This window comes from Hemicordylus capensis, chromosome 3 (assembly GCF_027244095.1).
Source record: "Hemicordylus capensis ecotype Gifberg chromosome 3, rHemCap1.1.pri, whole genome shotgun sequence".
NCBI lineage: Eukaryota > Metazoa > Chordata > Lepidosauria > Squamata > Cordylidae > Hemicordylus > Hemicordylus capensis.
The window spans coordinates 130,118,580-130,145,995 of record NC_069659.1 but is presented as its reverse complement, the minus strand read 5'-3'; the positions used below and the strand labels follow the sequence as shown (position 1 = coordinate 130,145,995).

Below are 27,416 nucleotides of genomic sequence, written 5' to 3'. Positions count from 1 at the left end.
CATCTTAAATTCAGAGTCATCTTCAATTTGGGTAAATAATAGTATCCATATGCTATGACCATCAGTGGAGGCATTGCACCAGGTAGGCATGCCATCTGAAACTGGGCAGTAGTGACACCAAGGCTTTGGAACTCCATCTTTAGAGTGATTTGTATAGCATCGTTTTTTAAAAAAACTCTTTCTTGTGCCAAGAAAAAAAGGTACTATATTTTTTAGAGGGAGGGGGGATAATGAAGGCCCCCCTTTTGCTGCTGCAGTTTAAATGGCATTGCTGTTTTGAAATTTTAGTTTGCTATAACATATTTTATTATTTTAATTTATTGCATTAGCGACTTCAAATACTTGGGTAGAAAGGTGGAATAGAAATATTTTAAATGCATACATTTTGTATTAGCTGAGAAAGCAAGATGCTCGCAAAGGTGGAGACTATGGGGCAGTTGTTAAACCCAGGATCACCCAGCTGTCTGCCAACTTACCAAAGTCATAGCCATTAACAGATATCTTACACTTCTTTTCTAGAAGAGCACCCTATTCTTCTAGTTATTTTTTTTTAAAAACTTGATTTCGTTGGCTTCTAAATTAAACCAGCACATAGTAATTACAAAATATATGAACTGTGGTATTAAAAAATAAGGATGAGTAGAACATGATGCTTTGAATGTAGAAGGTCTCAGGTTCACTCCCTGGCATCTCCAAGTAGGAATGAGAGAGACGCCTGCCTGAAACCTTGGAGAGCTGCTGCCAGTTAGTGTACTGTAAACAATACTGAGCTAGATGAACCAATTGTCTGACTTAGTATAAGGCAGCTTCCTGTGTTTCCTATGTGTGTCTTTCTGTAGCTGTTTACTTGGGTTGAGATTTATAATGGCACCCTTCCTGGATTTGAATACATGAATTTCTTTTCATTGTTCTTTTTGGCCTGAAGCTAAAAGATGATTCAGGTTCAATGCAACCCACTGGATGCATGTGATCACACAGGAGTTAGCTTTTTGGGATCCCATCCTCGCTGTGCTATAGTAAAGTTTAGTTGCAGTGCTTGGTTGCACAGCTAATAGTACCACAATCTCTGCTGAGGAAAGGAACACCTTTTACAGTGAGGGCTCTGTTAGCAGGAGGATTGCAACTGTCACTGTCCAACCTAGCATAGTGTCCTTTGCAGTGACTGTTGATGGTGTCTCCTTTTCTGTTTCATTTTAGATTGTGAATCCTTTTAGGACAGAAAAGGTTGTGTAGTAAGAATATAACAATAGCAACAGCAGCAGCAGGCCACAAAGTACAAAGAGCTTGAAAAAGGTTGGCTTTTCATTCATTTTCTGTGGTACTAGGGATGCAGTCCTATGCACATTTATTGGGGAGTAAGCCCCACTGAACACAGTGGGTGGCACCTATCGTTTTGCTTATTCCATTTCTTGCAGTGAGGGAAGACTTTGAGGGAAGACTAAGAGTGTCCTGAGGAAACAGCTGGCTAAAAAGCTGGTGGGGAAATGGGAGGCCAAGATTCCTGTCTGTAAGTAATGAGATAGGGGCCACCTCAGTTAGACGTTTGAGGGAAGTTATATTCCTTTATTGTATTGCTTGAATCTGAGTGGCCAGGTTAATGAAAACTCTCTCTCTCTCTCTCTCTCTCACTCACACACACACACACACACACACACACACACACACACACAATCTGCTTTATGAAAACACAATTGTTCTTATTGCATACCCTTTTCTTTTAATCAAATAATTAACCCTTGTTGCTGAAGTGTGCTACTCTTCATTTGAGAACAATTCGGGTCTGCCTTAGTCACATGCCTGTGGAGGTCTAGGACAGCTCAGCCCTTCTAGGAAGGGTTTTGCCACTTTGACACCCTGCCCCCCCCCCCAGAATCTTATGTGGAAAGAGTGGCTTGTCTCACATTATAACAAAGTAGATGGTGGTAGCCTACTTGGAATCCCTTATAGTCAAGGATTCACCCCAGTGAACTTCCCCCTCCTCCTCTGGTTGGAGTAATGGCACTCATTCTAGTGTAAGAGAAACTATGGATGCCATCCAGTGAGACTTACTTCTCAGTAAACAATGCATAATATTCTTCTGTAAAGAAATCTCTATACTACTGTGTGACAAAACTATACAAGTTTAGTATAAACAAGCAGTGGTGGGACAATGCAGATGAATTGCTCTTTTAATTGTAAAAGGAAGATTCCCAAGTGTGGTGGTAGTAATTTTCAATCACCTGGGTTGTGGGAGTTTATTACAAAGTAGAACACAGGTGGAAGAAATTTTCAGTACTGAGTGAGAAGATTAAAATCTACCTATGGTAATAACTATTCCCTAAGTGTTTATGATTTGTTCTACATTTTTTGTTGTTGCCATTTTATGGTAACGAGCCATGCATTTCAAATAGGGGTTCAGATTTTCCTAAAAGAGTGCAAAAGAGGTGTGTGATTTTAATCTCATTTTGCTCTTAGTTGTGTCTCTTGAATACAACACTGTTGAACCGTACTTTATTTTTCCTAAATATATCCATTATATCTCAGCAGTGTCCTCAGTGCAGCTTGCAGTTGCTTTTCAGAATGGTCTAGAACAATTGAAAACAAGCATAAGAAAAAATTAAAACTATTTAAAACCTGGCCAGTCTGAGAGGTCCCAAATGCTTTTTTGTGGGGAGTGGGTGGGTGCAAGTTACTACAAATGGAAGCAGGGGCATAGCAAGGTTGGAGTGGGCCTGGGGACGAGATTTTAAAATGGGCCCCTCGCTGCGGGCTCGCTGCGCCCCTGCCTGCCACACTCTCACCCAGTGCTCACATGTAGTCTCCCATTCAAATGCAAACCAGGGAGGATCCTGCTTAGGAAAGGGGGCAATCCAGCTGTCCTCCCCTTCCATAGGTTCCAAAGGAAGGTTCCAAAGGAAGCTTCTGTTTCAAGCTTAACAATTTTTGTCAGGGCTGTAGCCAGTGTTCCCTCCAATTTCTTTTTTATCAGTGAGAGGAATGAGTTTTGTTCTGGGTGGCAGTATCAAGGCAGTGTGTGCACATGTGCATTATTATGTGCCACTATAGATATCTCTCTCTCTCTCTCTCTCTCTCTCTCTCTCACACACACACACCCCTTAAATATGGAAGGAAAGGAGTGTACTTTACAATTCTATTCATCTGTCTTATTTTAATAGCAATTGTATTTGCTGTTGGTGGTTAAAAGTGGCCTATAAAATAATTTTAAAAACTTATCTAAGTTTTGTTTATTTAAATATGAGTTCATCTTTGCTTTCTTGCTCTTAGCTGTAAAATGTTGATTGCCTGAGTATTAGTTGCCCCTACCATTGGATAGTTAGTCACAGTAGGCTTCCCATTTCCTTCCAAATATCCTGGAGATGGTGGCTAACACATGCCTTAGATTAACCAAACTACCTGCTTGCCAAAGTCAAAGTGTTAAATAAGGGCCTTAACTGTAGATTTATTAATTTGTACATTTTTGTTCCATCTTTTGGGGCTGATTCAATCCTAAAAGCAGGTAATAATATCAGAAATTTATAGATAAATAAACATAGAAACATAGGAAGCTGCTATATATTGAGTCAGATCAATGGTCCATTTAGCTCAGTATTGAGCCAGGTCTCACGATCAGTGAGACTCAGTTTGTACAGCAGAGTGGAGAGAGCGGGCTAAGCCCGCTCTCCCCATAGCCAATCAGGGAGGGAGCCTTGGGCATCCAGATCAGCCACCCACACAATTGCCGGCTCTGTGAATGGAACCGGTGGGGGCTGGGGGGAGCGGGGGCCAATCGACCCCCGGAAGCTCCAGCATGCCATTCTGGTGAGACCCCTGGAGCCGGGAGGCAGCTTTTCACCTCTCCTCCGGGGGTCTACTCATGAGTAGCCGTGGCGCAGAGCCACACCACAGCTACTCACTATTTTTAAAATCAGGTTTGTCAAGTGCTCCCTCCGCAAATCTGGTTTAAAGACAGGGGCAGTTAGGTGGGTTACTCACCTAGGAACCACCGGGCTCGTAGCTGAGCCCGGTGGTTCACACGATGGGATGAAATCGAGCTAGCCTCCACTAGCCCAATTTCGTCCCATCGTGTGAATAGCCTCATTATCTACACAGACTGTCAGCAGCTTCTCCAAGGTTGTAGGCAGGAACCTCTCTCAGCCCTATTTTGGAGATACCAAGGAGGGAAATTAGAACCTTCAGTGAGCAAGCATGCAGGATGGAATCCAGGGCTTTGGCCCACAGGGCCTGAGGTCCACAGCCTCCCCACATTTTCATAATTAAACCCTTTCATGCTCTCTAAAAAGTATCCAACACTCTCCTCCCTACAAGTTTGCTTCACAAGGCAGCAGAATGTCATATATGGAGTTACCCCAATTTTTTAGGATTTAAAAACAAGCAAGCATTTCAAGGGCTTTTAAAAGGAGTTTCCTGTGATGGAGCAAGTGTATACAAATAGACTTTTGGTGGGGGAGGGGAAAATGTTTAATGTTCATTTTAGTAATTTGTGAAGCCACTTTCAAGAGGTTGGGGGTATTTCAGTCAATTACAAGCTTATTAAAAAGACTGTGTAAGTTATTTATATAGTAACTTCTTTTACAAGCACAAAGCAAAATAAAATATTTATTATGAGGAGAAACATATTGCAAAAGAATCATTTCCTCAGATATTTTGCTATTTAAGCAATTTTGAGAACTTTGTTGCTAAAACGTAGCCAAGACACAAGGGGGAAACCCTACATATTTGAGCTATAAGCAGTTTGGTGTCTTCAGACTTTACTAAACAGCCAGCACATGGTAAAAATCTCTCTCTCTCTCTCTCTCTCTCTCTCTCACACACACACACGAATTCCAAACCAAGGAGGGAAGTGGGGGTGGGTGAAAAAACGCAAGGAGAGAGAGAGAGAGAGACCCTTTCCTTCCCACCTCCACACCTCCCTCTACAGTCTACACACACATATCTACAGTCTCTACACACACACGCCGTGTTTTGTCCCCTCTCCTCCTCAGAACTCCAGTGACCTCCACTTCTGGCTCCTCTAAAGTTTCATACTGGCGGCTTAAACAAGGCCGTGTACATGCTCTCTCTGGTTCTCTCTCCCAGTGCTGCTGCACTGGAGCTCCTGGCAGAGGTCCCTCCCCCAGATTTCCCATTGGACAAGGAAGCCTGGAGGGAGCTAGAAGGGGGTGAGAGGAGGGAGGTGGAAGGGAAGCTGCTTGCTCCCAGCTCACTACATCCATGGAACATGCATGGAAGCAGCTGCCTGGCAGTAGGAAGTGCTGCAGCAGGCTGCTTAGCTCTCTCAGCCAGTGAGCAGGAGGGCAAGCAGGAGAGAGGGTGAGCAGGGCAAGGGGGACTGGCCAAGGGGCCTTGGGGTCCCTAGACCCTGTGGGGCTGGGGCCAATTGTTCCTCCTTGTCCAGTGGCAGCTACGTCCCTGATTGGAAGGGGAATCTGAAAAGCCTTCATGAGCAAACAGAACTCCTCCCGTAGCTCTCTGGGTCCCAAACTTGTGAACATAATGTTTCAGGCATCCTAAGCACTCCATGAGTAACATAACTGTTTGTAGAAATGACATTAAATGAGACAATATGAAAGGGGAGGAAGTGACATGAAGTGTCATTTATCTGCTTAAATTCAAGTTAAATTCAAGTTATTGTGGAACGAGTATAGCTGTAACAATAGCACATTTAGAGACATACTTTTAAAAGAACAAGTATGTTCAAAAGATATAAGGAAATAATTTTTTAAAAGGAAATGTAAAAGACAAAGTCTAATTCATCAAATAATTTGTGAGATAAGACAATTAAAATGTAGGAAAAAATCTTTCTGCAAGTATAGTTCTGAATTGTGTATGATAGGGCGGGATAGAAATAATGTTTTCATCCTCTTAAAATAAAATAGTGTGGTCAACATCCTGAATAATGTTGCACTTGTGTAAGATTGTTGTGTGTTGCATGACATGTGCAAGTGCACCCAATACTTCTGGCCACTTTTGGCCAAGGAGGGGGAAGGGGCAGCAGGGAGCTATGCTGCCGCCCCGAAGGTTTTTACTGGCAAAGAGCGCCAGCGGGGGGAAAGTGGCTGGAGGGGTAGAGTGCACCCTCCCCCACCCTTAAAGCGGCACTCCCAGCTTCATTGAACTTCAAACTGGCCCCATGTTTGAACCTGTTCGGAGGCCTGTAAAAGGGCCTCCGAACAGGTTCATGCACATCCCTAGTTGCTGAGACCTCACTCAGAGACCTCCAGGGAACAAATGAACTCTAACACATCCTCCCCTACTTCTCTATAGACTGTTGTCCAGTAAATCCTGCCTCTCACTCTGTATTGGGCTATTGGGCTTTGATTCTCATGGGCTTTCTTCCTTATTTGGAGAGGCCCACCCACCAAACAGTTACTCTAATTGAGGCCTAGTCCTCGCTCAAGCCTAACTATAACGGCATGGGCTAATTTGGCATACAACCAAATATATGTTCAATATCAGTTCTCAACCTAATTCTTAAATTATTGCTTTTGCATATTCTAGTTAAGATAACTTTGTGATTGTAAGTAGTATCTAAATTAATAAGACTTTAAGATTGTTTCCCACTATTTTTATTCTTGGTATAGCCCCCCAAATTCAGCATTAAAGCTGTTTTATCACTGGCAGCCAGTCAAGGCTGTCCCTGGTGGGGTGCGGAGCTAGGGATGAATTGGCATGTGCGGGGCCTCTTTAATATTTCAATATAACATACATTATATGGATTGGATATGGAGTTCCAATGCATCGACCTTTTGCACCAACTATCCTAATGACCACTAGGGGCATTGGGAGTAGAGGCAGTTAGTGAGGGTCTCTGTAGCTGTCTCTGCTTGCCTCTATATGACCCCTGCCTTGACTCCTCAGGTACTTCCTGTGGTGAGTCAGTTCTCTTCCTTTTCTCTTAGAGAGAAGATGGAAACATCTCTCTCTCCCTACCTATTCATTATGTAGCTGATAGGATAGATCTTTCCTATCCCAAATGCATTTCCCAAATGCATTATAGAAATCAAATTATTATTATTATTATTATTATTATTATTTCACTAATAAAACTATTCAGTTTAGACTCTACAGTGATCTCCTTGTGTGTTACTTAAATAGCTGCAATGACTAAACTCTGCACTCTTTAACTGGAGTGGGAGTTTCCTTGGTGCTTTGCTGAATAATCACAAACCCCAAAAGGGATGCAGGCACAGCAGCCCAAAAGTCTGCAGCCGGTTTTTTTCCTTTTAAAGTGCAGCTGAGTGAGTTAGAAAGACAGCATGGATCCAGAGGTGAGCAATAATGCCTTCACCAAACTAAATGGAAGGAATTATGAACAATGGGTTATGAAAATGGAAGCTCTCCTGATGGCAAAAAGAATTAATGGAATACTCACAGAACCACGACTAAGAGATGGGGCAGCTGCCCAAAAAGAGTGGGATTCAAAGAACAACAGAGCATATGGCTTGATTCTTCTAAATGTGAGTGATGATTTACTAATGCATGTCAAACAGAATAACATTGCTTCAGGGGTGCTGAAAAATCTCAAAAAGCTGTATGGTAGAGTCTCCCCCAACGCTGCTGTCCTTTTAATTCAAAGGATTTGCAAAATGCAGCTGGAAGAAGAAGATTTTTCAACTCATATAAGTGGATGCAGGAGACTCACAGATTGCTTAAACAACTTGAATCTGCTTTGGATGATCAAGTTTTAATTGGTTTGATACTGAGATCTTTGCCAGAAAGTTATAATCATGTAAAAATGACACTGGAGGTTTCAAATAGTAAGCTGGAATTGGAAAATGTAATTGTATACTTGCAAGATTTCAACCTTAAACAGGAATCAACAGATTTTGAAAAGCATGGGTACAGTACTACAGCCTTTTTCGGGAAACAAAGGCTTTGCTTCAACTGCAATAAAGCTGGGCATTTTTATGCTAATTGCCCAGAACCTAAAGGCAGCAAATGCAGAAAGAATCATAGAGGAGGAAAACCTGGTTACCATAGCTACAGAGATGACTCACAGTCTGTTGACACAATTGAAAGGAAGATAAGTGTTTCTCACAGACAGAGAAGCCCAATTTAAAGAACAGGAGATAGAGACCACCAAAGAGCCAAATCTTTCAATGTAACAAGCCGGAATACAAGAAATGATTTTATTATTGAATCAGGTGCTACCGAAAATATTTTGAATTCCCCTGAATTTACACAAAAGCTACAAAGTCCCTATTCTTATTGCTGATGGAACCACACTTTTTTTTTATGGGGAGAGGATCAGCAACTGTATTGTAGGCTTTGATGGAAAAATTGAAAAGATTTTGATTCCAGATGCCCTCTTAGTCTCTGATATGGAGTGTAACTTGATCTCTGTGGGACATGGAGTCAATAAAGGTTGCAAAGTGACTTTTGAAGACAAAGTTTGCTACATCACCAAAGATAATGATTTAATTATGACAGCCTATATGTGTATAGATGGTCTTTTTCAATTGGACTGTGTAAGTGAACAGGCAAGGCTTGCAACTTCATGAAAACACAAGAATTGTTCTAACATATGGCATAAAAGACTAGTGAATAGGCAAATAAATGTGATTAATGAGATGGAGGAAATGGACTAATTAAGGACTTTAAAGTGGAATCATGCAAAGAAGTTGCCACTAAATGCCAATGTTGCTTACTTAATAAAGGGGTAAGACCCAGCTTTTCTGGTCAGACACAGAGTCACAGTGTCCTTTGGAGCTAATACGTTCTGATGTCTCTGGTACACTTGAAAATAGTATGGATAGTAATCACTACATACTCACATTATTGATGATTTTCCAAGATTTACTTATGTATATTCTTTGAGAGAAAAGTTAAGTGTTTGAAAGATTTAAAGAATATATTGCACTGGTCAATAATGAATTTGGAAGAAAGCCTCAGAGACTAAAGTCAGACAATGGAGGTGAATACATGTCAAATGACATGAAAAGATTCCTAAAAGAACATGGGATTTCACATGAAAATATTCTCACATACACACTTGAACTCAATGGTGTAGCAGAGAGGAAAAATTGCTCTCCTAGAAATGACCAAATACATGTTACATGATGCTGGCTTGGCAAATAAATTCTGGGTAGAAGCAGTGATGACTGCAAATTACTTGCAAAACAGATTGCCAACCAAAACAACAGACAATTCACTATTTGAACTGTGGCATGGGTGCAAACCCTTTCTAAACCATATCAGGGTGTTTGGATCAAAGGCTTATGCAAATGTCCCAAAGTCCAAGAGAACCAAATTCAACTGCCAAACTGGGAGTATTGGTTGGATATGCACCTGCCCAAAAGGAATACAGAATCCTTGATCCTGCAAGTGGAGAGGTCAGAATTCACAATGTAGTGTATTTTGATGAGATACAAGGGCCAACTAGAGAGAATGTACCACAATTTGAGAAACCATGTGAGTGGACCTATATGAAGCTAGAGCCAGACAGTGAACCCAACAAATCTGTGCCAGAACCAGAAGCAGGTTCAGAAGGGGCCACAGATTCAGAAGGGGCTGTACAGACTGATCTGGAACTAAGGAGCTCACAAAGGCCCAACAAAGGGTTTCCACCCAAAAGACTCTCACTCATGACGAAAGGAGGAGATATTCAAAAACCCACCACATGGCAAGATATGGAAAGGATGCCCATAGCTGAAGCATGCAAGGAAGTTGAGTGGATACACCAGCTACTATCAGACTTCAGGATTGAGGAACCAAAGCCCACAGCAAAGTTTGAGGATAATCAAAGTTGTATCTTGACCTCTCAAATGGAGAAGATGAAATCTCGTACTAAGCACATTCCCTTAAAGTATCACTATGTTTGAGACATGCAAGAAAACGGGGTAGTCCAGTTGAAGTACTGCCCAACAGAAGAGATAGTGACAGTTGGATTGACTAAGGCACTGCCCAGAGACAGATTCCAGATGCTTTGTGAGAAGAAAAGCATGTCAGGCAAGGGTCAAGAGAAAAGGTGGTAGGTCGCAGCATTCCAATTGGTTCGTCCACATCCTCACAAGTCACAAACTGGAACTGATCCAACTTAACCACACAAGAGGAGTCTCTGGACACCTCCACATCAGACACTGAAGTAATTGTGGAGATGAAGTCTAAGTCGGCCTGAATATAAGAGATTTTTTCCACAAAGAACTTATAAACACGTCACAGCAGGTAATCAGTGGTTCCAGATTCTGATTCAAGGGAGGAAGGGGACATACTAGCCCTCTCGCAACCCTGAATAACTCCACCAGATGTAAATTTGCAGATGCAATACCCCACATGGTAGCTCTGGCCGCTCAGTTCCCTCCTGCTGCTGCTGTGGAGCCTTCCTCACTCACTCTCATTCTCCCTTGTCACCTCGTGTGTCCCACGTGGCTTGATGCTGATGTTGCTGTCATGTGTGCATGTGCACACACAGTGTAGCGCTGCCAGTTGAGGAAAGAGAGCAGGGCAGGCTACTCAGCCAGTGTGAGGGGTGCAGGGCCTGCTTGAGCGTGAAGCTGGGGGCAATCGCCCTGGTCTCGCTGCCCTAAGGTCAACCAGGGTGACCAGTGCCCCTGGGCTGGGAGTTCGGAGATCAGAGCAGGGGGCTACAGCTGTTTCTCTCTCTCTCTCTCTCTCTCTCTCTCTCTCTCTCTCTCTCTCTCTCTCTCTCTCTCTCTCTCTCCTTGCCCCCTTGCCCTACCTGGCTTTAACTTGAACTGTGTGGGCTGGTCATTTGGCAGGTTGGAATTCCCTGTGAATGAACAGCCTGTAGTGTACAGTTTAAGTAATGTTGGGGTGGGGTGAGAAGAGACAGAGGCAGAAGCAGCTGGGGTGGGAAGAGAGAAAGAGAGATGTGGCTGCAGCCTGCCCTGCCCTCCCACGCCCGCCACACCAGCCCCAGTGGCACCAGCCAGCACTGATCACCAACAGCAATTATGTGCTAAGGTGTGTGTGTGTGTGTGTGTGTGTGTGTGTGTGTGTGTGTGTGTGTGAATGAGGCATTGACTATCACTTACATTATAGCTAAGAGATTTTCTTTAGCTGTACCAAAACATGTTACCAATTTTATTTGTTGGCATCTTTTTTTTTCAGAGTATAGTAATTCAAATGTTGATCCTGCTTAATTCTGATGAAAGAAAGAAATAACCTTCCATAAGGCCAAAATTGGCTCCATGTGAGAACACAATTTGTGTATCTTCTCTCAACATGTTTCAAATATTAATACATTAATAATACATTAATGAGCAGAAAGATAACAGATGAATTCAATGTAGGAAAGAATCCCAGAGAGGAAAAGTCTGGATGTGAGTATCAAATGATATAAAAGAATAAGAACAGAACCCTTGGTTTTTCCCCCAAGAGAGGATCATTAGCACTTGTAGGGTCCAGGAAAATACTAAAGCTAGAATGAAGATGGCCAAGAATGAGCAAGTGGTAAGAAAACTGAAGCAGATGGAATGCTGCTGCTGCTGCTGCTGCTACTACTACTACTACTAAACCCTAGTGAAGATGCCAGAAGTAAGTGACATGAGCAACTGAGTGGTAATTAACTGGAAATTATGCATCAAGATAACTGATGCATAATTACCATTGATAACTGAGCAAAGAGGCATCTTTTAAAATGGTGACTCTCTTATATTTAGCAGGAGGAGAGCAACTGTCCTGATCGAACCACTGCATAGTATCTCCCAGTAGTTACTGCTGGTGTCTACCTTGTGTTTATTTTTAGGTAGTGAGTGCTTTTGAGAAAGGGAACTGTCTTTATCTTTCTATGTAAACAGCTTTGGGAATTTCTTCACTGAAAAGCAGTATATAAATATTTGTATTATTAATAATTGAGGTCTCCTCCAGAAATAAGAGAAACTAGCTTAACATGTGCAGAGCATCTGTGTGCTAGTCCTTGATTGCTCCCTTCACCCCCTGCCACAGCCCCTTCACCTCAGAGTTCTCTCCACCCTCACCTGAGCTTTGCTCCTGCTCCTCCTTCTCCATCCCTCTCATCCCGTCACCCCTCTTAGTTGCTCCTCCATCCTATTGCTCCATCACCTTCACCCCTCTTGGTCACGGCTGCTGTGTTGCCGGTGCTGATTGGCCTAGCCACAGCCCCTTAACCCCAGAGATCTCTGCACCTGAGCCCTGCTCCTGCTCCTCCCTGCAAGAGTAGCAGCAGCAGTTGTCTGAGACCTTCCTCACTGCCGCCACCATGGCTGCTCATTCCCATCAGGATGCTAACAGGCTTGGCCCCGCCCCTCGCCTGCATGTCTTCCTCTGCCAATGGCCTCTGTAGCTCTGAGCAGCAGCGATGGTTGACTGGGCCCTGCCTCGCTACCGCCATGGCCACTCATTCCCCTTAGGCTACTGACAGGCCCAGGCCTGTCCCTCACCCTTCCTTTCTTTCTCCCTGCTTCTTTTTCTTTCTCCTTCACTTGCTCTTCCCCTCTGTCTTTCTTCCCCTTCCTCTCTCCCTTCCTGAGTTAAAAGATCTTGTTCATCTTGTTTCATCATCTAATTTACACAGTGGCAGCCTCCTTCTCCTGAAGGAGCTCTTTCCTCCCTCACAACCCCTCTCTTCGCATACCCCTGCCCACTGTCCTTTTATATATCCTTCTCTCCTCTACAATCTTCCCACCAGTAACAGCTTCATTCCAACTGACCTTAACCATCACAGGCTCCTCTTCCCTATCTGCATATGGAATTCCCACTGCCCAATCACCATGGGGCTCCTGCTCTATTATCTCGGATAGGTAAAGCACTGTGTGGGTGGGACTTGCCTTGTACCATTTGCCACAGACCACCTAAGCCTTTTATATATATAGATAGCATTTTAAAAGATGAAAGGAAAGTAAACATGGAGACCAACATGATGCACAATGCAATGCCAGAATTGCTCATCAGCCAATGCTGCAGTGCACACAACCGGCAATCCAGATGGCATTGCTCAAGTGGGCAGTTGCACAGCTACTTAAAACTACACGCCTGCAGTTGTGCAGCACTACTCCTACTGTTTCCAGTGGAAGTAGTGCTGAACAATTGTGGGTGCACATTTTTAAGCAGTTGTGCAACTACCCACTTTTGTAACAGCATAGGGGCTGCCTGTCACATGTGCATCAACGCTGGCTAATTGGTAATGCTTGTGTTGCGTTGCACATCCTGTTAGCTAGCAAGTTTAATTGACTGAGCAAAGTGAGTTATTTGGTTTAACATAGCTTCATGATGGGGAAAAAAGTTCACACCCTTTTTACAATTTTAGATGAAATCCCTAATTCAAAACCAAAAATAAATTCATGAGGCATCTTTCTTCCATCCCTTCTGGGCTTTCAATTAAACAGAACAGATATATCAGTTATAAGTCATCCTTATGTAATCTATTACATGCTGTATTAAAAACAATGTACATTGGAAAGTGTAATGCTGTCAAACCCTAGGAGGCTACTGCAGAGTTTTACTGGCATAAATGGAAGCAGAATGTATCCCCAAGATGTACTGCCACAGGATTTGGACTTAGAAATGTGAAGATGTATTTTGCCAGCATTCCAAATAACCGGTGTAACCTTTGTTCATGTTTTCATTACTGTCGTCAATACTGTCGCCTCTTTAATTAGCACCAAGATGTTTGTATATTACAATGTATGTGACAAACAACTAGATAGCTCTAAATATTTGTCATTTGGTGCTATCAGATGTCAGCCTGGCAGTGTAGAAATTTGGACACATTTGCCTTCCCCTCCTTTTATTTTATGGAAAATAACCACTCTGTGTTAAGAACAGTTTCAGAGAAGATGATTTGAAAAGGTTGATACATCCGTTGACAACCTTTAATCATGCTTCCACCTATGATATACATATAATTCTATGGTTGCTGACAGTACTTTCAAACTATTTTTGTCTGATTCCTCTGTCAAAGCAGAGCTGGAGAGCTGGGGATCCATTTGCAATCTGACTGTCAGATTTGAGTAAGCTCCTATGAACATTCTCCTTCCTGCCCAGGCAATATGACTGTGAGGAATGACTTTTGGTATGTGTCAGGAGGCTCCATCTGTTCCAGGCAAGGCTAAAAATGTGACTTGTTGAATGCTTGGTTGTGCTTCCCAACTGGAACACACTGGTTGAAATAATTGCCATGGATTTGTTTTCCTCTTTTCACTTCAGTTTTCAAGATTAGCATAAAGGGAGTTTTTAGGTTCACTATGTATAGCCAACTTGCCATCTTTTTAGCATTATATTCTGTGTTCAGCATAGGTTAAGTGATAGATGTACAAGCTCCTTTCATTAGAAATGGAGACCAGGTATCCAAAATCAACCTCTTTTTAGGATAACATCTCTGGAACTCTGCAGGGTTTTTTTTCCAATCTGCAAACAGCTACTTCTGTGGCAATATAGACAAGTCAAGGGTAGTTGGGTCTTTTTAATAACTTAACAACAAATGGAAATGTAGTAATCATTGTCCAAACAAGGTGTGATGCCTAACACTGTTAACTGAGAAAACAAATCTTATTGTTTTATCACCCCTTTATCTTAAGGGGACTGTGCTAACTGAGCAAAGAGGTACCTTTTTAAAGTGATGATTCTCTTATATTTAGCAAGAGGAGAGCAATTGGTCCTATCCAACTTCAGCACAGCATCTCTCCAACTGCATCTCTGCAGTGGCTAAGAACATAAGAAAAGCCCTACTGGATCAACCAGAAGCTTATCTAGTCCAGCATCCTGTTTCATACAGTGGCCCACCAGATGCTTCTGAGAACCCCACAGGCAAGAGATGAAGGCATGCCCTCTCTCCTACTGCTGCTCCCCTGCAACTGGTATTTAGAGGCATCTTGCTTCTGAGGCTGGAGGTGGCCTATCGCCTCAAGACTAGTAGCCATTGATAGACCAGTCCTCCATGAATTTGTCTAAGCCCCTGTTAAGGCCATCCAAGCTGGTGGCCATCACCACATCCTGTGGCAGAGAATTCCATAGATTAACTAAGCACTGTGTGAAAAAGTACTTCCTTTTGTCTGTCCTAAATTTCCCAACCTACAGTTTCATGGGATGACCCCTGGTTCTAGTGTGGAGAGAGAGGGAGGGGGAAAACACATCTCTGTCCACTCTCTCTACTCCATGCATAATTTTGTACACCTCTATCATGTCTCCCCTTAGTTGCCTCTTTTCCAAACTATAGAGCTGTAGATGCTGTAGTCTTGCCTCATAAGAAAGGTGTTCCACGTCCCTGATCATCTTGGTTGCCCTCTTCTTCACCTTTTCCAATTCTACAGTGTCCTTCTTAAGATATGGTGACCAAAACTGCACACAATACTCCAAATGTGGCCACACCATAGATTTGTATAAGGGCATTATAATATGAGCATTTTCAATCCCCTTCCTAATGATCCCTAGCATGGAATTTGCCTTTTTCACAGCTGCCACTGTTGCTAGTGTCTACCTTATGTTTCTTATAGACTGCAAGCCCTTTGGGGACACTGAACCATCTTGTTTATTTTTTATTAATATGTCTGTGTAAACTGCTTTGAGAACCTTGGCTGAAAAGTGGTATATACATATTTGTAACAGTAGTAGTAGTAAAGGGGTCTCTCTCTCATCTTTTCTGTACCATAGTAGATGATATACATTTTTGGCTGAGTACTTTCCACTGGCATAACATGATTTTTTGATTGTTATAACTAACCTTTAGTTGTGAATCAGGAGGCCTTCTCCTCAGTTCCATGTTGGAGTTAGTTTAGTTTAGTTATTAAATTTCTATACCGCCTGATATAGAAATCTCAAGGTAGTATACAAGTTAACACATAATATAAAAACAATATAAAACAGATAAAAGTCTCAATAAATAAAAACACATTAAAATTTCAATTTCAATTGAAAGCCTGGGAAAACAGGTATGTCTTTAGGGTCCTCCTAAAAACAAACAGAGAAAGAGATGCTCTTATTTCAGCAAGGAAGGCATTCCAAAGCCCTGGGGCAGCCACAGAGAAGGCCTGGTCCCGAGTCACCACCAAACAAGTTGGCGGCAACTGTAACTGGACCTCTCCAGATGATCTTAATAGGCGACAGCGTTCGTGACAGAGAAGGGGCTCTCTTAAGTACCCTGGACCCAAGCCATTGAGGGCTTGATAGGTAATAATCAGACTTTGTTTTTTGTTTGGAAACATATTATCAAGCAGTGCAGTTCTTTTCGAATTGGGTTTAGATAATCTGTGTCATCGAAAACTGCCTGGAGCTGAGAAGTCAAAAAACCGTGTAGAAAATTACATATATTATATACACATATATGCAATAGAGAACAGTGACAATGAAAAATTGACCACAAAGCTCAGAATAGAACAATGAATGACAAAGTCAGTCCACAATAAAGAATGATTATATCAGCTGTAAAACCATGACTTCGAGTGGAACATATTGGATACCTAACAATCCAGTCCTGGGGATGTCCCGAAAGATAGAAATGCAGAAATGAATGACTGAAGTCATAGCATGAATTCGCCCATGTGGGTCTCTCTCTCTCACTCAACAGGTGTCCTAGGCTGTGGACCTGTTTCCTCCTGGCATAGCAGGACTTCGTCAGGAGAAAAGGAACTGGACATCAAATAGAGCATATGTTAAATGCAATTCACAGAGTATATTACAGCAAATAAAGCATATAAACCATTACTTACATTTTCCAATATTGCAAAGTGACCCTCACAAAGCCAGTGGTCTGTAAATACAGAAATCCTACCGGAAGCCAATTGGTAAAGATAGTGTGGTACTGACCGTTACTTATATATCATGCAGCCCAACCAGGTGTTGTAACTGATTAGAGCACAGAGGAATGGTGCTGCATTACCTAATGAGTATCTAAATTGGCCAATTATAACGTGTAGCAACCTTAAAGAACATTTATCAAAATGATCCATTATGCAATGGTAACTGCACAAGATAAGACCAAACTACACAGCGATTCAGTGATACAAAAATAGACCAACTCAAAGTGCAACAACATGGTAATGTATAATACCAAAAAGTCAAAAAATGAACAAGGACAGACTGCTATGTATTTATAAATAACAAGAAAGGTCATTAGTCTGATTGAGACCCAAAGGTTCCAAGGTACACAGATGATGTATATAAAATGCTTCTTTTTGAGAAAGAACATTTTTAATATTATCATAAGAAAATTCTTTTTTAAAAAATTTATAAATCACAAAAAATTTAAAGTCACTGGGTGAGTGGCCCGCCTGCAGAAAGTGTTCTACCAAGGGACAATCAAGATTCCGATTTCTAATACGAGAGCGATGTTCTAAAATTCTTGCTCGAACAGTACGTGTGGACATGCCAACATAGCGTTTAGAACAAGGACATTGTATGATGTACACAATGTTCTTAGAAGAGCAATTGGCAAAAAAATTTAGTTGATACTTTTTGCCCTTAGAATCACTGTATTCAGAAGTTGGTAATGCCATGGGGCACGCGACACAATGTCCACACATGAAAAACCCTTTCGGTTCCATAGTCTCTCTGAACTATGAACTCCTGAGCAGCACCAGACAGGATGTTGAAATCACCCAGCACCAAAAGCCTGGGCGACTCCAACACCAGTTCAGTGACCAGCTCTATCAGCTCAGTTAGGGAGTCTGTTAGGCAGCGGGGTAGACGGTACACCAACAGAATCCCCAATCTATCCCAACCTAAGATACACTACACACTACACATGCTCAATATAAGTCAATTCTCTCACAGGGATCCTGGTAAAGGAGACGTTATTCTTAGGGACCACAGCCACTCCACCCACCCACCCACCGCGACTCCCTTCCCCTAACCTGCTAAGCAACAGAATAGGTTGGGCCCACACAAGACCACTAGCCTTCCCTACCGGTTATACAAGCCAGGTCAGCGCCTTCATCCAAGATCAATTCATGTATGATTTTGATCTTATTTTGAACCACCCTGGCATTACAAAGGAGCATGGTTAGCTTCAGTGGGGAGTAGGAATTACTCCCCAAAGCCTGAGACCTGACAGGGCAGCCAGAAGGGGAAACAGTAATTAAGTCACTGGACTCCCTGTGTAAATGGCATGCAGCCCTGCCAACACCCAACCCTATATTCCTCACCACTACTAAAATAGCCACCCCATTCTCATCAAACATGCCCTCTCCTCCATTCTTAACAAGAGAGCCTTTGGATGAGTGTTTTCCCACACTTTGCATGAGTGTTCCCTCATTTAGAAATAGGCAATATTTCCGGTCCTGTAGACCATATAGAAAACATGCTGCAAACTGGAGGCTGTTTGCATAATCTGGCCACACTGGGTTAGCGCAAATGATGTCAAGACTGTGCATCCCATTCTTCCCATAGGAATTAAGGAACAACGGGTTTTCCACATTGTCCTTTAGCAGAAGTACCATTTTTATTTTTTTATTTTTAAAAACCATTTTCTTCTTCCCAGCTATGGTGATCAATTCAGCAGGAAGCTCTTGATTTTCAAAGGAAGGGCTTTCCTTCTGCACAATCAAAGGAGAAGAGGTATAGTGTCTATCTGCAAGACTGAGTGAAGAATCCCATTGGCAAGTTCCCCCCACCCCACCCCTGGTGAAACTCCCGGGAGTTTGTCAGATTAGGATCTTAGTCGGTGGTCTGTGGTCCAGCCTGGGGTCTTGTTTTTCCTTTTTAATATCGGAAGATCCCAGAAACAAGTCTCAATACAGCAGGGGTAGTCAGCTTTGGCTCTCCAGTGCTTGCTGAACTGCAACTCCCAACATCCCCAGCAATAAATTGTGTCATTTAATGGTACTAGCGAAAGACATGCTGTTCTGGTAGCTCCAGGTCTTAACACTCACATCAGTTTTGGAGGATGAATACAACTGAAGGAAACCTGGGCAGGTGCACGGCTGGGGGAGTCAGTCATGTGAATTGACTCTGGGGGCCCCCCCAAGGCAGTGGGCCCCCAGACAACTGTCTCCCCTTGCCCTATTATAGTTACGCCCCTGTGATATACTTTATTTGGTATCTAATTTATTTTCAAAAACTCATATCCTACTTTTCTCCTGATGAAAGCAAAATAAATAAATAAATAAATAAAACACCAACACACTAAAATTAGGCAACCTTGGCCCTCCAGCCAAGGATTAACTGTATTAATTTAATAAAGTAATTAGACCTTCACATCCTGTTGTAAATTCTGCAGTGGTGTAGCAAGGTTGGAGCAAACCCTGGGATGAAAAGTGAAATTGGGCCCATCCACCCCCCACTTTTTAACTTTCTGTGCATTCCTAATAAATTCAAGCAAACAAAAGAATTTCCATCCATAGTGATGGGTGCGAAAGTTCACATTGTCCCTGCTCAAAAATAGACTTGAAGATGCATGTGCTCATAAATTGTGATGCGCTTGTGAAACAGTGTTTTGTGCTGCCCTGTACTTTTTTGGTCCATGTAATGTTTCTAAAAATTATACCCATTATAGATCTCTAGAGTTCCTTCAATTATTTCATTTTGCAACTTCTTTTCCTGAGAACAGCAGCAGCACGATTGCCATTTTGTGTGCAGTGGAGTACAATCAGGGTTACATTAATCAGCTGTATTTGTTCATCTGAGTTCAGATTCCTTTTTGATTGCTGAAGCCAGAGCTTCAATTCATTCAAGTCTATTCTTTAGGTTCCATTTGAATTTCTGATTTTAATTAACTCTCAAATTGTCACAGAGCAACTGTTCTTTAACTCTGTAGAACCATCTTCTAAATAGAGAACATAGAAATTCTGAATACTGGATTTTTCTTAATCTTTAGTTAGTTTTACTCATTATTTTGTATAATTTGACACAAATATCAAGCTTTAGAAATGCAATTACTGAAATTCCTTCATGTCTACTCTTTTATATTTAAATTGAATTTGATTTTTTTTAACCTCAGTTAACTGGCCAAAATGATTGAAAAGAAAGATTATGACATTCTGAGTATTTTAGTGTCTTAACTCTTTTTGCTTGGTTGTTATTTTTTGATCTGACCAGCAATATCAAGTTTTAGAAATGCATGTAAACTAATGCCACATAAGTCTGTGGACCACTGGCAGTGAATTAAGCACACATCTACAGTTGTGGTCCATTTATATTTCCCTTTCTGCTATGGCTTAGGGTGACATACAGAAGTTATCCATTTCTATGCTCAAAGCTACCCTCTTGGTAGGTTGAGAGATATCAACCTGCCGAACGCCGCCCATGGATCTTCGTGAATCAGCAGGGATTTGAACCCAGGTTTTCATGATCCAAGTTCAGAAGCTACAAGGGCATGAGAAGGGAGAAGGTGGCATGCAAGACAGCAGATCCCCCTTTTCATGCTGCTGAAGCTTCTGGTGTGCAGGAATGGCTGCGGTTATAACAGAAGGTGCAGTTAGCATGGGGAGTGGCAAGCAAGTGAGTCAATGAGTCCTTTCTTATGGTCAGTGAGAAGGGCTTGGCGGTGGGTGGCGGGGAAGGCTGCTCAAACCTACCTTCCCTGCAGATGATTCCCCCCTCCCTTCCTGGGCGTGCAGAACATGCACCCAGATGACTGCTGGCTGCCCCTGGCAGCATGGAGGCTTGGTGGTGGGGATGCATTGTCCCAAACCCCAGATCTCCCACAATGCACCACACAAATGCTTGGTGCATTGTGGGGATACCCGCTGAGATGGGCGGGTGCCCGTCCATTCATGCTGCAGCACTGGCTAAAAGCCGCTGGTGCTGCACATGGTCAGGGAAACGAGGCTAAGGGAGGGTTCGCTCCCCTAACCTCCTTTAAGAGGCTGGTTCCGCAGGTGGGTTTGTCACTGAAGCGCCACCAGGATTGCGCGCAATTCTGGTGGTTCTTACGAGCAGTCAAGACTGGGCTTGGCTTCCTTAGACTGGTCTTGGCGGCTCGTAAGAACAGCCTCAATGCCCACAGGTGGTGGGGCCGGGGCAGGCTGCCTGTACTTGCCATCCCATGGTATAGGCACCACCTGAGGCATTAACCACCCCTCACATCATTAGAGAGCTGCCCCTGAGAACAATATCCCAGGTTAAGCAAAATCTGTTCATGTGGATCAAGGTATTTCTTGGCACTCTCACCAGCAGCAGTAGATTGATAGACTATGAGATCATTCACACAATCAAAAACTGTGTTTTTCCCGGGTTTAGGAGCTTGTGTGTGCTCCTGATTCTTGGCTGTGTGGAAGCAAGGTAGGAGGAAAACCTGGGCAGAAGGAATTGTGTGGAAGCAAGGTAGGGGGGAAAGCTACCCAAGTTTTCTTCCTATCTTGCTTCCACACAAGTGGAAATTGGGGCGGGGGGGGCACACAGCTCCCAAACCTGGGTGGAACACAGTTTTTGATTGTGTGAAAGACCTCTATAATTGGCAGCATTGACTATATACAGGACTAACATTCTGGGCAAAAAAATCTTCTCCAGTTTGGATTTTAATCCAAGCTGGAAAACACCTTAAGTGTCCCAGATCTGTGCCATTCACATGCCTCCCTCCCAGCCCCTTCACTTACAGAATTTATCCAATTTTTTTTACTGCTTTTCATAAGGCAGCCCAAGGCGGTTTAGGAAAGTTCAGATACAACTTGCCTACCTTCCTTCCTGTTTCAGTGGGGATTCTGGGGAACCATTTCCTGGTGTTTCTGGCATCCATTATACTGCTATGGCAGAGTGGCAAAAGCCAGAGAGGTAAGGAGGGAGAGACATTCCTTCTTCTCTTCTCCTGCTGCTGAAGAAGGTTACAAAGGAGGGAGGGAGTTTGTAGGCTCATGGGGGTGCAGTTATGGGATGGATAAGACCCTGTGGCATACCCAATAACACTGGGGGCATGATGGGGTCCAAATTGAGGTTGGAAATGAAGTCAGGATAAAATGAGATGTTTTCCAGTCTGGGAAAATATTTTGGGTTTTTTAAAAGCCTGATTAGGGAGGTTCTCCCCATCGCGGGCTGTTTCCCATCTGTGTGGCAGTACATTATATTATAATACCATTTAAATAGTGATCTTTAAGTTTCCGTCCTCTATATTTTGTGGTTACCAGCTGTTGTTTGTAGAGCCAGGCAGTCAGCAATGACAGGAGGTTTATTGAGCTGCCTGTCATGGGGTGAAGAGCGAGAGAGCGCTTGAAGAGCAAATTTAGAGAGGAGAGATGCTTTTATGGAGAAGAAAATATGTTTTGGAGGAATGTAATAAAATGAGGGGGGAACTCCTCAAATGCTTGGGGGAGGATCTGCACCCCTGCTTTGTCAGGCTGCCATACTTGGTGCCATAGAGGGCTAGAGAACTGTGTTTGGCTTGGTGAGCCCAAACCTTTGCATCAGGTTGGTAGCTTCAGCATTATGCATGTGTTTGACCAACACATTTACCAGTGGTCATTTTTCACAGATGTTTCCCATGATCAACCAAGCCCAGGGGCAAGAAGAAATACAGACTCAAATGAGGCAGTGTATACATGGCACAAACTATTTCGGGAACTTAAAAGAATGAGGGTTTTTAAAGGGTTTTTAGTGGGGGCAAGTGGGGATTTATGCTGTGCTGTTGTTTCAAAGAGATTTAAGACTGGAATGTTGCAATTACAAAAATGTTTAACATGATGCCCTGTGTGATCTCCAGGGCAATATTAAATACTGCCTCTTGTTCTTCTTTCACAGTGAAGCCAACTGTCATTGACGTTGACATTTATGTTAATAGCATTGGCCCCGTGTCATCGATAAATATGGTAAGTGTCTTACAGTCAATGATTTTATTGGCGTGGGTGCTCTTAGCATCAGTACCTGATCTCTTAAACATGAGAAGAGGGGTAGTTGCTGAATGCTGTTCTATTTTCTGAAATTGTTCTTATTTCCTGACAATTATTTGTTCCTTACCTGGGGGGGGGGGAATAATGTTTAGCAGTATCATGCTGTGATGTGCCTGTCATACATTTCTTGCAAAATATGAATATTCAGTTTATGTTTAGAAGTACAGAACTGAAGCAATGCCATAGTGAAACAATACCAACTGCAGAAAAATATGGTAAAATACACTAAATTGTAAATGCTTCCACGTGTTTTATCATTGAAAAGCTGTATTTATTCAGTACATCTGCATTCATAAATATAGCTGTGACCACTAGGCAGTGTCCAGGTTTGGGGATCCTGGCTATTTATTAAAACACTTGCTTTCCTCCTACAGAAACCTTCCTAAATGCTTCGGTATTGATGAAGTCCTGTTTAGAGTACCAGAGTATACTGAAGCCTGGCTGAGGTTATAATGCCCGAATGGCCTTTTGTGGTGGCATCTTTGCTACAGATTCCCTTTGAGTGTTTTCAAGCTTGAATCCCTCTTGGTCTTCGGAGTTTGGTCAAGATCTTCTCATTCTGCTGAGCCTTGGAGGAGGCTAGCTAAGCAATCTCTTTAATTCTGAAACTTTGCAAGGCATTTAGTTAGGGTTTTAATGCTGTTTCATCATTTTGATTTTCACTGTGTTGCAGATTTGTTTTAATTTTAAAATGCAATACACTGATATGAGTCTCTGAGCTCATGCAGATGTTAAACCTAGCTCACAGCGTTTGGTCTTTTCAAGAAATGGTTGTGTTTGTTTATAAGTGATGATACCATGTGCAGGAGGTATGTTGAGTCTTCTGCTTTCCACCACAGGTGTCCATATCACAAAATTCGTCTTGATCTGGAGTTCTAGGGTTCTCTTGTGGTGGTGTGATCATTTGCATCATCATGTGAAATGCTGCTTTATTTAGCTACCAGAGTGGCTGATTTTGTGGAGGCTGTCTAGGATTTAAGCACTCTGTAGTCTCAAAGTACCAGTGTCTCATATCTGAGCAGTGTGTACAACAATGCCATTTTGGGGGAAAAGCAGAGACTAAGGAAGAGAACTTCCCCTAAGCAGCACACCGTGCATCACAGGATATCTTCAAAGCAGAGGCGGTGGGGGTGGGGGGACGACGACACTCGTAGAACCTCAGTTATGATGTATCTTTAAGGATGAAGAACACACATGGCAACAACCCACTTCAGTTACCACGTCTGCTCATATATCTGTGATAAATATAATGTTTGCATTACCTCTCCTTGAGGGCCTCTTTGCGAAAAGAAAACTGGCACCGATATTCACAAATAAATCAAGTACATAAATTTTAACTTCATAGCTCTTGTCAAGAAGGTAAAATACACTCATGCTTGTAAGATCATTTGTTTACACGAGTGAGCCTGGCAGTGTCCCAGTAGCTTGCCAAAGTTTTACTACAGAACAATGAAAATCTATCTGAATTATCTGTGGATCTTACAGGTACAATTAAACATGTTTAATTGTTTGGGGTGTGTACATGGGGACTTTAGTTGTAGAAGAATGCACAGTAAATTAATGTGAATGAATCTGCTTGAGAGAGCTAATTTAATTCAACTTCTAGCTAGGTTACTGTGATTCTTACCATAAAAGATTTTTGCAACTAAGTTTTTCAGATGCTACTTTTTGTTCTCTTATTTTGCTAATATTGAGATGTAATGATGGTACAATGAAATAATTAAGGTTTAACTGTATCTCAGGGGTAGGGTTGCTAACTAGGGACTTTTATAGAGGACATGCAACTATTTTGGGGTCCAAAAAACTTTTTTTTGCATGTGTTGTGTTGTCTGAAGTTCTGGGGAGCAGCTGGAACATTTTGTTCTTTCAGAACACTTTTCTCTCATGAGCAACTTTTCTTCCCCTGTCTCCTTCCCTTTCCTACTGACCATCCATCCAATGGGGAAGCTAGAGTGGAGGTTCTGCTTCAGTGGCAGGTTGCAGAATCATGTGATGCAGGAGCATGGATAGGTGGGCCCAGCAGGTACACCTTACTTTCTTCATGTGGTATGGTGGCGGCGGCAGTGAGAAGTTAGGAGTTAGCTGTCTTCACTCCATTAGCAGCTACCCCTGCTAACTGAGTAAAAATGCATCTTGTAAAGTGGCGAATCTCTTCTATTTATCATGGGGAGAGCAACTGGCCCTATCCAACCCCAGCACAGCATTCCTTCAGTGGCTGATGCTGGTGTTACCTTGAGTTTCTTTTTAGATTGTGAGCCCTTTGGGGACAGGGATGCATCTTATTATGTATTTTTCTTTGAAAACCACTGTGAAACCTTATGTTGAAAAGCGGTCTATAAATGTTTTTAGTTGCAGAGAACAGCAAGTGAGTGGGAGACCATGCATGCACTCTTTACAAGCATGCAAAGAGGCTGGCTCGGTAGCTAGCGGGCTGCCCTGGCTTGAGCTGAGAGGTGAAGTTCCTGGCCTGCCTGGGGAGAGCAGGCTGGGTGACCGAGTGGGGAGGAGGACAGAGGACTGTGTGGGTATTAAACCTAACCAGGAAGTGAATTTTTGGTTAAGAAACTGGGGCCTTGAGAACTCTTCAGCTAGACAGCAGACATACAGCTCACCTGGTCATCAGCTTCACAGTGGTGAGCTGTATTTATTCTCATATTATCCAGTTTTTATCAAAATATGAATATATAATACCAAAAAAAATAAGCAAATGTTATGAAAAGTGGAGACTTTTTGGTGAAAAGCATCCTCTGTTTCCACTTTTTTTGGTGATGAATATTGAATTTTTTTCACCATCTGGACCTGGCAACCCTATTGGCTTGGCTTTTGAACTATTTTAATCTTTATTGGAGATTGTACCAATTTCTTTTCTATCCCTCTCCTCCTCCACCACCACCTGGTATTTGGAGCTGTTTCTGTTCAAATAAAGGTCCACAACTTAGACCTCTTGCACCTCAAATGTTCATGTATCCGCCATCTTGGATCAGGGTGGATGACATCATTACAAACTACACCATTGAGGTTCCTTGTGTGTCACTCACTACAATTGTGCCAAATTTGGTTCAAATAAGTTAGACAGTCCTCAAGTTAGTGCACTTGTACCTCAAAAGTTCACACATCCACCATCTTGGATTGGTGTGGATGACATCATCACAAACTACACCATTGGGGCATTCCTATGTGTCCCTACAGCTGTAGCAAATTTGGTTCAAATTGCTTAAGTGATTCACAAGTTAGCCCACTTGTGCCTCAAAGGTTTACGCACCTGCCATCTTGGATCGGGGTAGATGACAACATCACAAACTATGCCATTGAGTGCCCCTATGTGTCCCTACAACTGTACTTGGTTTGGTTCATATTGGTTCAGGCGTTGCGAAGTTGATAGTGGGGGCACATGGACAGACACACACACACACAGAATGCCGGGTGATCTCATAAGCCTACTGGAAAGTAGGCTAAAAAGGCGGAGTCAAGGTGGTGTGGTAGTACTCTTCTGAACAAACTAAGGATGTCCAACAGGCCAAAACTAACAATAACAAAACTCTATAGAACCATGCCCCTAGAGGTCAGTCACATTGTGACACCTTTCAAGTTCTCTGTGTAGCTAAGCAGGGAATGCAGAGTATGTCATTCTACTACTCCTACTGTTTATATACTGCTTTTCAACAGAGGATCTCAAAGTGGTTTAAATAGAAAAATAAAGTAAATAAGATGGTCCCTGTCACGAGCTTGTTTGTCCACTGGCTGATCCAAGGTCTCTCTATCGGAGATGCCAGTAGCTCCACGTCTGCAAAGAAGCACAAGATAACTAATCACTGCTGAGTACCCAGCCCACACCGTCCCCCCAAGACCCAGGCCGCTCGCCAGATTCCAAACGTTCTGAGCCCAGAGTCCAAGGTGACACAGAAGGAGATGTAAAGGCTGTTGATGAGTCTCCAGGAAATCGGAATCTGATCATGAAGCTGGGGGGTTCCACGTAACCAAAGACTGGAGATTCAGCAAGCACAAACGACGCGTTGCTTCCAGTAACTTGTTCCTTGCCTGCCAGCTGATTTATAGTCCTTGACTAATTGTTCTCCTCCTCCGGACAGCTGTTAGAGATTCAGTGTTTATCTTGCCTGTTAAGGAGGCGCTGACTCCTTCTGAGTGTCTGCACCTGCTGTCGGCATTTTGTACGTCTCGCTTTTGTAGGGTTAATGGTTGATCGTCCTCTGGCTCAGAGTTTGGCTCCCCCCCCCCATCTCCCCTGCTCCCGACTGGCCTTCTTGTCCTGAACCTTCACTGTGGCCCGTCTCAGCTACATCCTGCGGCCCAACACCTGAGCTCTCCTGCTCAGCTTCTCCCGCTGCTGGAGGGTTGCCAGCCTCCAACTCCTCTTCGCTATCCATGAGTGAGGGAATGACAGTCTGTCCCCAAATGGCTCACATTCTAAAAAGAAACATAAGGTAGACACCAGCAACAGCCACTGGAAGGATGCTCTGCTTTGGTTGGATAGGATTAATGTCTTTCTGGAAGATCAAGGGTGGGGATACAATTGGGTGGATGTGTCCAAAGAACATGCACCGTCCTGCCTCCAGAGCCACCTCATTTATCTCAGGGGCTGCCTCACTGGCTTCTCACCTTCCCTCCTCCACTGGCCATCTTGCCAGCCACTCCTGCTGCTGCACTCCTCCCTGTGATGCAGTG

The 27,416-nt window shown here is 42.9% G+C and overlaps 1 protein-coding gene across 8 annotated transcripts in view; it reads left to right on the top strand.

The window, feature by feature from the left end:
* GABRG3 (gamma-aminobutyric acid type A receptor subunit gamma3) overlaps window positions 1-27,416 on the top strand; it is a 578,435-nt gene that overhangs the window by 25,389 nt on the left and 525,630 nt on the right. For 7 of the 8 annotated variants that reach the window (XM_053304388.1, XM_053304387.1, XM_053304386.1 and 4 more), the window contains exon 3: window positions 22,585-22,652. In XM_053304388.1, the coding sequence (XP_053160363.1) occupies window positions 22,585-22,652 (68 nt within the window). Of the gene's footprint in view, window positions 1-10,129; window positions 10,165-22,584; window positions 22,653-27,416 lie in introns of those variants that run through there. The other variant, XM_053304394.1, reaches the window with a different exon arrangement.